At 32.3% G+C, this 14395-nt stretch overlaps 1 protein-coding gene across 1 annotated transcript in view; it reads left to right on the top strand.

The window, feature by feature from the left end:
* Positions 1-14395, top strand: part of LOC127720330 (basement membrane-specific heparan sulfate proteoglycan core protein-like) — a 202921-nt gene that overhangs the window by 165773 nt on the left and 22753 nt on the right. Inside the window, exons 70-78 of the mRNA XM_052226900.1 lie at positions 177-283; positions 3306-3386; positions 6103-6282; positions 6884-7019; positions 9448-9578; positions 10137-10250; positions 10470-10658; positions 12172-12321; positions 14160-14378. Coding sequence (XP_052082860.1) covers positions 177-283; positions 3306-3386; positions 6103-6282; positions 6884-7019; positions 9448-9578; positions 10137-10250; positions 10470-10658; positions 12172-12321; positions 14160-14378 — 1307 coding nt within the window. The remainder of the gene's footprint in view (positions 1-176; positions 284-3305; positions 3387-6102; positions 6283-6883; positions 7020-9447; positions 9579-10136; positions 10251-10469; positions 10659-12171; positions 12322-14159; positions 14379-14395) is intronic.

A 14395-nucleotide genomic window follows, 5' to 3' on the forward strand; every position in this document is an offset into this window, starting at 1 on the left:
TTCTTCATAGACAGAAAAAGTATTACAGTCATTCCTTAATTAAAAATGATAAGATAAAAGCATTATTTTTTAAATGATTCATTACTGATTACTAATATACTTTGATTGATAAAAAAAAAATTAGAATTGATAAGAGTACTTTTGAGTTTTCTTGATAATGATTTTTTTTTCTCCAGAATTTTCAATGTGAGACAAGAAGACAGTGGTAGATACATTTGTCAAGCTGCCAGTCCAGCAGGAGTTGACAGAGAATATGTAACCCTTACTGTACAAGGACGTAACAGTAAGTGTTTAAATTTATATAATAAAACTGAGAATGGAAACGGGGAATGCTTCAAACAGACAACAACCCGACCAAAGAGCAGAAAACAGCTGAGGCCACCAATGGGTCTTCAACATAGCGAGAAAATCCCGCACCCGAAGGTGGGCTTCAGCTTGCCCCTTATATCTACCGTAGAAAGGCTTGTATAGTTCGCAGTGGTACATAGTCCGCACCCCCTTCTCCCCACGAAATTTTAGGTAAAAAAACTTTTTGTAACTGTTAGAAAAGGTCTAATGAAACTCCGGTAATTTCAAATCCTGTGCGGTCGTTTGCGGTATTTCCTTGGAAAAACCTGTTTTCCATCATCAAACAGAAGCTGAAACTGCTTGTTAATGATTCTAGAACGCTTCATGATTGTTAAAATAAGTTTAATTTACTTAAAAAACAAATTAGAAACTTGTGTATGTTTAAACAGGAAGTTTAAAAAGCACGTGTAAAAGAAGAAATTAACCGGTGAGAGTCGAAATCCGTACATAACAGATATCACTATAATACGACTTTGAAAGTAAAACAGTTCCATCCTTTTGTAAAACAGTCTTTAATATATATATCACATTAATGTTGAAGGGTCTTAAGCTAATACAAACCATATTAGTCAGTATGAAACACCAAAACGGAACGAACAATAACCGATTTCGTTTTGTAGTTTACAAATTCTAAGCTGGTTTACGGTTGTCTTTTTCACTATGTTTGTATCGTTTCAATCGAGCAGATACCAGTTTATTTCAACCAATGCATTGAAAAGAAACGAGAAATTTGTAATGAAAGGTTTAGTTTTTATATTTATCAGTATTAATTTGATATTGAATAGAAATAACTTATTAATATGGATGAGTTAAAATTATTAGTTTGAAAAATGATAAGAGCGCCCTCTACAATAGAAATAACAAAGATGGCGGAACGTAAACAAACCACCTCGACCGCGAAATTGAAATTTTTCTCTTATTTCTTGCTTATTGTACTCTATAGTCCGCACCCCGTCTGGAAGGTCCAATTTTGGAGAATAAAACCGCGGACTATACAAGCCTTTCTACGGTATATATACCTGAAAACCTCGGACTTACGGCCGAAGAATTAAGCCTTGTACAATGCTTTCTGTTGTATTACCATATAATATATTTTCTCTAATTCTTCGTCAATTTATCCCTTTCTGCACCCATTGTATAAAAAAAATTTAATCAACGCGTGGTTCGATTGATCTCAGTTCTTCATTGGTTAAAATCCGATTATGACGTCGAATTTTCTTGCTTTCCTCTGAATTTCCTATGGTGACGGCATGAGAAAAGGCGACCATGCCTGATGACGTCACATAGAAAGAACACATCTTTTTGCAGATCATTCGAAAAGAAGGAATAAATTTGCCTGCGTATTGTTTGAAAATCATTAGAGAAACAGATTCCACCACCAAATCTCGTGTAATACGATATTTATCCACTCTCGACAGTTAAATTTGAAAATTTAACTGTCTCGAGTGGATAAATATCGTATCACACTCGATGCAGTGGTAGAATCTATATATATATATATGCGTCTAAACATGTGACAACTTTACGACAAATGTTCTAGATCAGATAACCCTTGATTATACAAGGCTAACATCATAATATATATATAGAATTCGTCTCAAATTTAGCTCAGCAATGTGAGATCTGTAAATTTGTGTTCGCAAATTTTTGTTCTTCCCTCAGTGGAATTAGAACCCTTGCTTCTGTGACATCGTGGCAACACCACTGCACCGTGTCCAGCACCCTCGACCAACTAGGCTATATAAAAATGTAGCTTTCGCTGGTCAAATAATGCCTTTCTTCATTAGCTTTATCTAGGGTTGTAACACAGTACATTATGTATAATAGCAAGTATATATAAAATTGAGAATGGAAATGGGGAATATGTCAAAGAGACAACAACCCTACCAAAGAGCAGACAACAGCTGAAGGCCACCAATGGGTCTTCAACGCAGTGAGAAAATCCCACACTCGGAGGTGGTCCTCAGCTGGTCCCTAAATAAAATTGTGTACTAGTTCAGTGAAAATGGACGTCACACTAAACTCCAAAACATATAAATGAACTAAAATTAAAAAACATACAAGACTAACAAAGGCCAGAGGCTCCTGACTTGGGACAGGCGCAAAAATGCGGCAGGGTTAAACATGTTTTGTGAGATCTCAACCCTCCCCCTATACCTCAAGCCAATGTAGAATAAAGAAACACATAGCAATACGCACAGTAAAACTCAGTTTAAAAGAAGTCTGACTCCGATGTCAGAATAGGTAACAAAAGAAACTAAGCAAAATGACAATGATACATAAATGAACAAAGGACTACTAGCAGTTACTGACATGCCAGCTCCAGACCTCAATTAAACTGATAGAAAGATTATGTTTTCATTATATGAATATGTATATAAATATTGTATATGGTCTTAAACATTAATGAATGTTATACAATATTTAAAAATATGTTTTTAAGAGCTTGAATATGCAAATTTTAATAACAAAAAAAATCCTGTTTCTGGTTAGATTTTTTACACTAAACAGTTTAAAGAAAGATATTGTTCCAGTTTCAAGCCTTTCTTTTTGTTTTAAGGCCACCCTTAAAAAAAAATTTTGTTTGATGTTGCCTACCCATACCTTGTATGGTTAGGTAGGTAGGTAGGGATTATTTATTTTTGACCAACAACATAAGTTACATGTTTTAGACAAGAAAACAATGTTAGAGCAGGAAAAAATCTTAAAAAAAAACATTGAAACTATTTGTTTCATAAAATTTTTCGGTAGTTGCTTTTTATGTTGGTAGTTAGGAAACATGAAACAATTTAAATTTTCTTTTTAGCCTGATGAATTTGAAATGTCCATTTTCTTCCCCTCAAAAAACTTTTGCTACAATGGTCTACCAAAATAAATTTAATCAAAGAAATGTATGGATATGTGCATGAAGTGATGTATATTCTTCATACATGTATGAAATTTTTATATTTGAACAGCTGATGGTAATGGTCCAATCAGGATAGATACACAGACTGTAAACATTGGTGAAAGAGTAGAAATGGAATGTGTTGTCACAGGTAAATACATAATATATATGAATGTCTTATATACTTCTCATGTTGTGGATTCTCTCCCCTTGCCCATAAACAAGGAGTCTGAACCCACCAGTGCTTTGTGGCTGCTTATTGGTTTGGGGTTTGATTTTGGAAGGTCTTAAATATTTTATCACCTTTTGGATTCTCTCCCCTTGTCCATATACTAGGAGTCTGAGCCCACCAGTGCTTTGTGGCTGCTTATTGGTTTTGGGGTTTGATTTTGGAAGGTCTTAAATATTTTCTTCCTTTTTTGATTCTCTCCCCTTGCCAATATAACTAAGAACTTGAGACAATTAGTGCTTAGTGGCAGTTTATTTTTATGGAATTCGATTTTGTTATCAGCAGGTATCCCCTATACTTTGACTTTCATTAAGAAGCTGTGAGCATTTTTATGTAGTATAACTATACCCCCAATCACAGAGTTTGTGGTATTCTGCAATGACCTTTCCAGTTTATTTTTCCATCATGTCTGTAAGTTTGGTTACAAATAGACAGATTTCGAATGACGAAATTTGAATTTTGAGTTATTTCCCGCCATTTTGGATGATAATGGTTGATTTAGTCTTTTTTGACCGACCAAAATGAAACATGTGATACATACTAGTCTGATAAGAGATCCTTACTAGATTGTAGTGATGAGTTAAGCAAGGCTAAAAGAAATAAAAATGTTTTTAAGTCTAGTGGTCAGTATATCACCTAGACCTCCAGAATGGTGACATAAAGGAAGTAGCTCTTGCTCAAAACGAGTCCATCGAAACCTATATATTACTCACCTTTTGTATTTTTGAATGATTGGAAACTTTGTCTGGATCTTAAACATAAACAGTTTTGGGGCACAATGGCTGAGTGGTCTAAAAAGTTCATCAACAGGGATTACTAGTCTGTCAACAGTGAGGTTGTGAGTTCAAACCCTGCATTTGCCAATGTAATTTTGACTTTGATCTTAATTGACATGGATTGTCATTGGACTCTGATCTTAATTGACATGGCTTGTCATTGGACTCTGATCTTAATTGACATGGATTGTCATTGGACTCTGATCTTAATTGACATTGATTGTCAGTTTTCCTGCAGAAGGTTTTGGTTCTCTCGGTGCACTGTGGCTTCCTAGACCAGTAAAAAAGTTGCTGTGATGATATAGCAAGGACTGCTGAAACAACAACAATCAATCGAAGTACCATGCAAGTGATTTTCAAATCTTAAAACAAGTAGAGGTTTACCTTGCTTGTTCTTGTTTTGTTATATTTTGAATACCCCAACTTTAAATGTTATGTTTTAAAAACATGTAATGTAAGCGGAGAGAAAGTTAACCTTATTTTGCATTAGTTGAAAGAAAATAAAAGCCAGAAAGAAAAGTGCTTGTGAAAGTGATGAAAATGCTTATCACAGAGCAAAGGAGCTTCATTATTATGTACTAAAGGACCATTATAAGTTGTTCTCCCAATAAGATTTTCCACATTTTAAAGAGTTCCAACTTTAATATCTTTACGTATTTGGTATACATTCTAACTTAAGTAAATTTATTTTGAAGCAGATTTAAGTGAGTATTGTTTGATAAGCTTGTCAGATATAACACTTATTTTTCTCTGGGGCACTTCAGAGTGTTTACCTTGAATGTCTTACTCATTCCTGCCAACCAACTGGGTTATCTCCTTTTTACCAGTTCCACTAAGGGGAGATAATTGTTGACCACCTTTTTCATTCAAAATTTTGTAACAAGATATGAAGTATTTTGATATTTTAGCACAAAAGGATAAAATTGAAATATCTTTACGCAGATTTAATTATTCAAAACAACATGCTTGATAACCTAAGATGTTTTACTATACTAATAAGCATTGGTTTTGCAAAACAGTGAAAATAAAACATAGAAAATACTATCAAAACAAAACAAATTAAGAAAGGGTGTGAAAATAGGTGGATTTTAAGTCTTAGAGGGAGATTTTGACCTCCTTCACATGGTTCTAAGGGGGAGATTTCAAACGTTTAAACAAAAAAGAAGGAGTCTCCCTCCTAGAACTGTCGAGTTGGCAGGTATGGTCTTACTTGATACACAGAGTCTTTTTTCCAGTTTACTTTTAACCATTATACAAGATTATGGACTACAGAAAGCTACTCGAGAGGAAACTCATAATTTATTTAAAACACATCTTTCTTTATCTTTGAAAGTTCCAAATTAATTTCCAGCATGAAATTTTAAATCTTGCATGGGAAGAAACTGGAAGGCATGATCTATGCATTTTATATTATAATTTTTTCTTCGCAGCAATTTCACAAAAATTGCCATTTCGCCTATATTCTTTGAAAAGCATAAAAACTTTCTTTTACAATTCTTTATTTTCAGCATAGTTTTTGGTTGCATTCATGGCATGTCCATAGCTATATTGTTCTATTTGAGAAAATTGAAATGAAAAAAAAAAGACTAAAACAAGCATTTGATTTTTTAAATCAATCTGTTCATTAAACAGTATTCCATCCCAGCTTTGTTATTTAATTTACAGTTTCAAGATTTAAAGCATTCAGTACCCTTTTACATTCCCTAAATTTATATCAACCCTATGTAGATGTAGTTTATTCTTTGTATCAAATTTTTAAACCCTGCATCATGGAACTTGTGCTTTAGACCCAACTGACCTTTTGAACTAATGATGTGTGTATAAAAAAAATTTTAATTGTAATATTGAATAATAATTTGTAGGAACACCAATACCGACTGTCACATGGTCAAGAATCGGAGAACCCCTGCCGGAGACTTCAACCGTGAATGATGTGTTCCTTGTTATTCCAAATGTCAGAATAGAGGATGCTGGGACTTATGTTTGTACAGCTCAGAATCTGAGAGGAACAATACAACAAAGAGTCAATTTGTTTGTCAAAGGTGAACATTTAACATTATTATACCTCCTGTCAAAATGCCAAATTTTGATTGGTTAATACGAGGGAGATAATTTTAATACTCTGTAGAGATATGCCAATTTTACAAAATTGCTGAATTTTTTGTTTCTGTTCTCTAACTTAAGTTATGAAACTGATACACAATACTTATTACCACAAAACTCAGATCAAGTTCCAATTTGGGTGGCGTCACTTTTACTGTTCTTGAGTTGTGTCCCTTTATAACGTTATATGCAAGTGTGGGCATCATCATCTGTGTCCCATGGACACATTCTCCATTTAAATTTATTTTCAATATTTTTACTTCTGATTAATTAAAAAAAAAAAGAGGCAAAAAACACCAATAGGCCACTTAAAAATCATTAATTAAGAGAGAAATATAAACACACAGCCTACAAAACACTACACAGGTACTCAGGAAGGGTAAGCAGATCCTGCTCCATATGTGGCATCTGTCATGTTACTCATGACAAGTACAAATTCAGTAAAAAGTGTCCTTTGGTGATGTCACAATCAATTTAGTATTTTCATATAACCTTAATGATATTCACAATGGAATAATATACCTATTAAAACTTTTGTAGCCCGTCCTATTATATCAGGAAGTCAAGCAGACTCCATGACAGCAGCTCTGGGATCTAAGGCATCAATGTCATGTGACGCTGTAGGATATCCACAACCTGATATCACATGGTACAGAAAAGATGGACAAATGCCAAGGTTTGTTTTTTAGGTGGTTGACAGCTCTAAGTTATATGTTTACAATGTCATGTGATGCCATATGATACCCACAACCAGATATCACATGGTACAGAAAAGATGGACTAATGCCAAGATTTGTTTTCATACTTCTATAACTATGTAAGCAGAAGTTGACATCTCTGATTTTATTTTTACAACGTCATGTGATGCCATATGGTATACACAACCTGATATCACATGATACAGAAAAGATGGACAAATGCCCATGTTTGTTTTCGTACTTCTATAACTATGTTAGCAGGTGGTTGCCAGCTCTAGGTTTCATTTTGACAATGCCATGTGATGTCATATGATTCTCATAAACTGATATCACATGGTACAGAAAAGATGGACAAATGCCAAGGTTTGTTTTTAGTACTTTTATAACTATGTGAGGTGTGGTTGCCATGAAAATAAATGCAGCAGTGATGTTAGTTTTCTGCTAATTTCCACTTTTTGAGTTCATGTTTTTACCATAATTTTTTTTTTTTACCGTATTTTTACTTCTGGGAACACCATTTTCTCTTTTTGTTGGAGACCAATTTCATCCCTGATCTAGGTTCTATTTCTACACTTACAACCTGATTTCACATACTGTGGATTCGTTTATTTTGGTGGATACCAATTTTCATGGATTGAGGAGAAATTATATTTTCGTGGATATCGGATTTCATGGTTTTGACAAATTATGTAAACAACAAGCCTATAAAGAATTTGTACTTTGTTGAACATATAGATTCGTGGTTCACCTATACCCACAAAATCCACAAAAAACTGGTATCCAACTTAAAATAAGAAATCCACAAAAAACTGGAATCCCTGAAAAATAAGAGATCCTCATTAACTGGTATCCCTGATTAATAAGAAATCCACAAAAACTGGTATCCCTGATTAATAAGAAATCCACAAAAACTGGTATCCCTGAATAATATGAAATCCACAAAAACTGGTATCCCTAAATAATAAGAAATCCACAAAAACTGGTATCCCTGATTAATAAGAAATCCTCAAAAACTCGTATCCCTGAATAATAAGAAATCCACAAAAACTGGTATCCCTGATTAATAAGAAATCCACAAAAACTGGTATCCCTGAATAATAAGAAATCCACAAAAACTGGTATCCCTGATTAATAAGAAATCCACAAAAACTGGTATCCCTGAATAATATGAAATCCACAAAAACTGGTATCCCTAAATAATAAGAAATCCACAAAAACTGGTTTCCCTGATTAATAAGAATCCTCAAAAACTGGTATCCCTGAATAATAAGAAATCCACAAAAACTGGTATCCCTGATTAATAAGAAATCCACAAAAACTGGTATCCCTGATTAATAAGAAATCCACAAAAACTGGTATCCTTAAATAATTAAAAATCCACAAAAACTGGTATCCCTGAATAATAAGAAATCCACAAAAACTGGTATCCCTGAATTTTAAAAAATCCACAGTAGATGAGCAATGCTCTTGTTTTACATTGTAAAATAAAACCCACACCTCAACAGTTAAGGGTATTGGTTCCAATGATAAAAACCATTGGTTCTGATGGTTCCTTGATGTGTTATACAATAAAAGACTCACAGCTACATTTGCAGGTGGTAAAATGTTTGCTATTTTTATTTTGCCTGTTTTTCGTGTTGTAATCTTATTATTATGAACAGTGTTAATGCTTGGTAACAAAACAATGTGTAAACTATTTCACAAAATTTTTCCCTGCCATTTTATTCCTGGTTCACACAATCATCTGTGCACATAAGGAATAAAACTACTGATCCAAAGCCCTATTGCTTTCTATGTTAATTTCTGCAATTTCAAGCATTAGTGGTTACTTTGTCTTAAGTTCAAATAAAGTGGCAGTCATTTCATGTCAAAACTATACCTTATCCTGATTTGTGTTGAATTACCTTTAATTATATATTAGAGTTCACTAGTTCCCGGAAGTTTGGTTGTGCAAAAAGAGCTACTTCTGATCTGAACAACAGGCCAAATGTGCTCTCCTACTATAATTTTCATATATTTTTTTTTATTCAAAAGAAACTTTCAACAAGGGTTCTACAGTGATCCCAAGTCCTTAAGCTTTCATTTGATACCAAAAGTACCAAAATATTTAACTTATTAACAAAGTTACAGCTATGCGTAGGAACTATTTTGTTTAGAATATGTACTACTTTCTTGTATGTTCTTTCTGACCGGGCCCTGTTTAGTGGTTCTGTACCACAAATCCTTTTATGACCCCCAATATATCATATGATGCAGAAAACAACAGAACAGGTTGTTTTTTAAGAATTTAATCTGTTTTGAATTAATGTTTTTGTATTGCATTGCAAGGTATGTGAACAATTATGTAAAAGCGATGAAGTACCAAATATTGTTCTTCAAAAATAAATTGTTCGTTTTCATTCTTAGTGAATATACAGTAGAGAAAGATGGTCGTCTGACAATACCCAAGGTTAACCCTGATGACGCTGGCATGTATGTCTGTAGTGCTGGTAATGAACTTGGAAAGATTGAACAACCAATGGAACTTGTTGTAGGAGGTAAAGTCCAATAATATATTTCTATAAAAGTCTAAATGGTTCTTTTTTCAAATGGTGTTTTTCACGAAAAAATTATATACTGTAAATTCAGAAATTATTGCAAGGTTTTAATTAATGTGAATAATGTGACTCCATGAGTATCGCATTAATAATAACTCATATTCTGATATCAGATACATGTAGCTTTTCCTAAATTTGAATAATTTAGCTCGCATTTTTGTTCATTCTTCAAAAATTGCAATATAAATGCAAGCAATAATTTCTGAATTTACAGTAGTACCAATATTGTTCATGATAGATCTATTTAACATCTCATTTTTTCACATGTAGAATTATATAAATATCTCAATTTTTCCAAACTAGAATTATATAATATTTCAATTTTTTCAAAATAGAATTATATGATTAGAATAATTTGTATGATTTCATACAATGAAATTGGTAATTGTGAATCATTTTGATATTTTTCTCTTTGTGTTTCTAAAGTATGTAGAAGGCTTAGAACTCACTCTAACAAAATAAATTTGAATTTATATTTTATTTGAATTTTTTTTCCAGATCTGGTACCCTACTTCCCACAGAACCCAGTTTCCTATATAACTTATCCACCAATGAATGATGTTTATCTGGACTTCGATATCCTGCTTAGACTAAAACCAGAGGCAACTGATGGTAAGTACAGAATATATTCATTAATGAGGAGCTAAAAGGAAGACATATTGAGGTTCAGTCAAGAATTGTGTAGTTCTGGTTTTGGTGTATGCTTTTGAAAATATTTCCCAGAATGCATTAGATTCTGAAACGCATTTATCTTCCAATTTTTTGTAACACAAGAAAATCTTTAAAATTTTGAGTAAGTAAAGATGAATAGTCTTATATTGTATTTTACAGGTTTAGTATTGTATAATGGTAATGAGGACTTCCAGAGAGGTAGTGGAGATTACGTCTGCTTTGGGTTGAGAGAAGGTTACCCAGAATTCACCTTTGATGTAGGATCTGGACCAGCCATCATTCAGGGTAACGAGACCTTGGACCTGAACAAATGGCACACAGTCAGACTAGAGAGAAACAGGAAGGCTGGTCAGTTCTTATTGAAAAAAAAAAAAATTTAATTGATAAATCATTTTATTCAAATTTCCTCTGTTTTACAATATCCCTAAAAAGCCTTTTCAGGAAAACAGTTTTTTTTGGTCAGTTCTTATCAAATATAAACATTTATTTTTGTTGATACAAATTTTCGTAGATTGAGGAAAAATATGCACTTTGGTGGATATTTGTTGATTTTTGTGATTTCACCAAAGTCTGCAGATAGAAAATTTGTACTTCGTGGAATATTTTATTTTGTGTTTCAACTATACCAATAATGAAAATTTGTAATTCATTATTAATAATGAATTGATAGTAGGAAATGATATGAAAAATTGACTGGCAAAAATTATAACTTAGTGAAAGTTAATACTGTGGATTAATTTATTTTCGTGAGTCCCAATGTTCGTGGATATTTGATTTTTTGGTTTTGTCAAAGTTTGCATTTGTTCCTATAAAAGTAAATTTGAAATTTGTGGAACATTTAAATTCTTGGTTCCCCTGTACCCACTAAATCCACGAAAACTTTTAATCCACTATAATATTGCTAAATTATAATGAATCCACAGTAGGAAATGATATGGGCAAAAATAATTGGCAAAAGTTAATAAAACATGATGGAAGATTGTTACTTATAAATACAAAACAAACATGATTAATTATCGGGAAAATGGGAGATGTATAATGGATTTGCGTTTTTATAATGGAAGATTGTTATAAATACAAAAAAACCAACATAATCAATTATCAGAAAAATTGGAGATGTATAATGGATTGCTGTTAATACATTTTCCACTGGAACTTTAAGCAAGCAACACTCAATCTCATATATTTTTTTATACAATAAGAAAAAGAAAAAGAAATTTGTGTTTGTATATTTTTTTTAATTTGTATTACTTACATGTGTTTTAGGGTTTTAACTTGTTATTGATTTTTTTTTATTTATTAAGTTGTTCTTAGAGAATATGATGTGTAATTTCATATGAATATTAAAAAAATCATTCTTCCTTTTTTAATGCTACTTTTAAATGGAAATTTCCACTGTAAGTATCAAATATTAATTGTATAATATTTTATGATTTATTAAACACAAAAAATCAATCAATCAATTATTGGTTGGTTGGTATAAGAACTGCCTTTTATAGTGTTCAGCAAAATGTAAATTGGCTTTTGGCTGCTGGAAGAAAATCATCAAATAAAAAATTATAAAAAGTATCGATGAAAATGTGAATCTTAATTTTTACCAGACCTATGCCATGGCTTTCACTGCAATAATAAAAACATCACAAAAATTTCTAAAATAACAGTTATTTCTTCGGACGTAGCTGTGCTTGTAGCAGGACAGACACCTTAAGGAATTCTGCTCAAACTGGTATCAGAAGCCATCTTGCAATAGCGGTGAGGTGTAGGCTTTAACCTCGCTGTGTCCTTTAGAAGAACAGTAGTAAAATGCCTGTTTTTTGTTTGATGTTCATGTAGTTAATTTTTATTTTCGATCTTGTTTAAGGTACCTTGACTGTCAATGATAAGCAGAAATACATTGGAGAAACTCCTGGCCGATTCCAGGGCCTAGACCTTACACAAGACATGTACCTAGGAGGTGTCCCAGACTATAGTAAGATACCCCAGCCAGCCAGATATACCACAGGATTTGTAGGTAATGTCAAATTTATATATAGATTTTCATGCATTACAATATTTATAAGTGTACATATATTTAAATATAATTCTTGTCAAGCATTTTGAAATTTAAAAATTGAATTGTCAATATACGAGGGTCCAATTAGGGGTTTACAGAATATATATATAGAGAATAAGGACCCAAAAAATTATGAATATTGATAAATGAGCAAAAATATTAAAGAATAGAGAATAATGTGGTGCAAAAGTATAAATAATAAGTGTTGTGGAAAATAAAAGAATTATGTGAAATAAAATTGATTATAGGAATGAATAATATACAGAAAATAAAAAAATCATATAATTATAGAAAAAAACTAATAAAAAAAATCATATTCATAAGAATTTGACAAATAATTCATTCAATTAAGGAATGACTGTAATATTTTTTCTGTCTATGAAGAAATAACATCAAAAATGTGATGCACACTGAATAACCCGCGTAGACAGAAAAAATATTACAGTTATTTCTTATAATTTAATTCTAAATTCCATTTTAAACTGGAGTAAACCATGAAAAACGTTGATGACGTCACGGTCACATGACAAAATTATGTCTATGAGCTGATAAACAAAACAATGTCAGCCAATCAGAAGACGCGTTACATCCAAAATTAAATTATTAGAAATTTAACACCAACTACCACTTTTTTTATTAAAATTGAATTTTCATGTTATTTCATATGCAATACATCAAGTTATGTTATGGCTGAATCTCATTTTAATCTGTACATAGCAGATTTTGCATAAAAAATGTTGAGGAATTCTTGTTAAAAATTTTAAGGTAGGAGCTGAAAATTATGGTTTGTCAGGAACCCTTAAGACATATTTATGTATTGTTCTTTATAGCAACTTAGATAAAATTGTGATATTGTGATGAAAAATGCTTAGCATGCAAAAGAATTAGAGAAATAAAAACTGTAAATATGAGAAACAAAGATACATCGTGAAAATATCTCCTCAGGTAAATTTGCTAATGAATAATATAATTAGGGAAAATAAGAACACAAAAATACACCAGTTTGGTCATAGAAATTACAAGATTTAAATCTTTCGAAAAATAAAGGACTTAAATTACAGTATGCAAAAAAGACAAGCGAAAGAAACATCTTTATTTGCTGTTGGTTTGCCATACGATGATAACTAACAATGAAATTATACTTTTAAAGAAAATAGATATAGGAAGATGTGGTATGAGTGCCAATGAGACAACTCTCCATCCAAGTTACAATTTATAAAAGTAAACCATTATAGGTCAAAGTACGGCCTTCAACACGGAGCATTGGCTCACAACGAACAGCAAGCTATAAAGGGCCCCAAAAAATTACTAGTGTAAAACCATTCAAACGGAAAAACCAACGGTCTAATCTATATAAAAACGAGAAACGAGAAACATGTATGAACTACATAAACAGACGACAACTACTGTAATCAAAAGCTTATTTTGATTTCCTAATATGCGATGCAAGGTATATTATTCATTTAATTTTCAAAACAAATTAATCAATTTTTAAAAAAGCACAATTTACAAGATAATAGTTCTTTAATAAAAGAAGGTTACACAGTTTGCTATACAACTAACCTTCCCTAATGCCCCAGGGCATAAATATAGGGAAAATATACATTATAATTTTATGAAGTCTTACAAGAATTGCCAGTTTTCTTGCTGAAGGTCATGACTCTGTCCAGGCTCTCCATCTTCATCCTATAAAATTTGGCCCCCATGATATTGCCAAAATTGCCGAAAGAGGTTTTAAACAACAATTATCAATTTTACATCAGAACTTATTTGTTAAACACTTGTTATTTTATTAGGTGCCATTAGTCAGGTGGAGAGAAACGGGGATAACTTGAACTTGGGAGCTGATGCTATTACCCTAGAGGGTATAGAGATGTATGATGCCTGTCAGAACAGACCATGTCTTAATGGAGCTCGGTGTACTCCTGCCAATTTAGGAGATGGATTCAGATGTGTCTGTCCTCAAGGATATACAGGGGAGAGATGTGATCAACAGGGACAAAGATGTTATCCAGGTAATAAATTGTGTCTA

Source organism: Mytilus californianus, unplaced genomic scaffold (genome assembly GCF_021869535.1).
Source record: "Mytilus californianus isolate M0D057914Y unplaced genomic scaffold, xbMytCali1.0.p SCAF_11, whole genome shotgun sequence".
NCBI classification, from domain to species: Eukaryota; Metazoa; Mollusca; class Bivalvia; order Mytilida; family Mytilidae; genus Mytilus; species Mytilus californianus.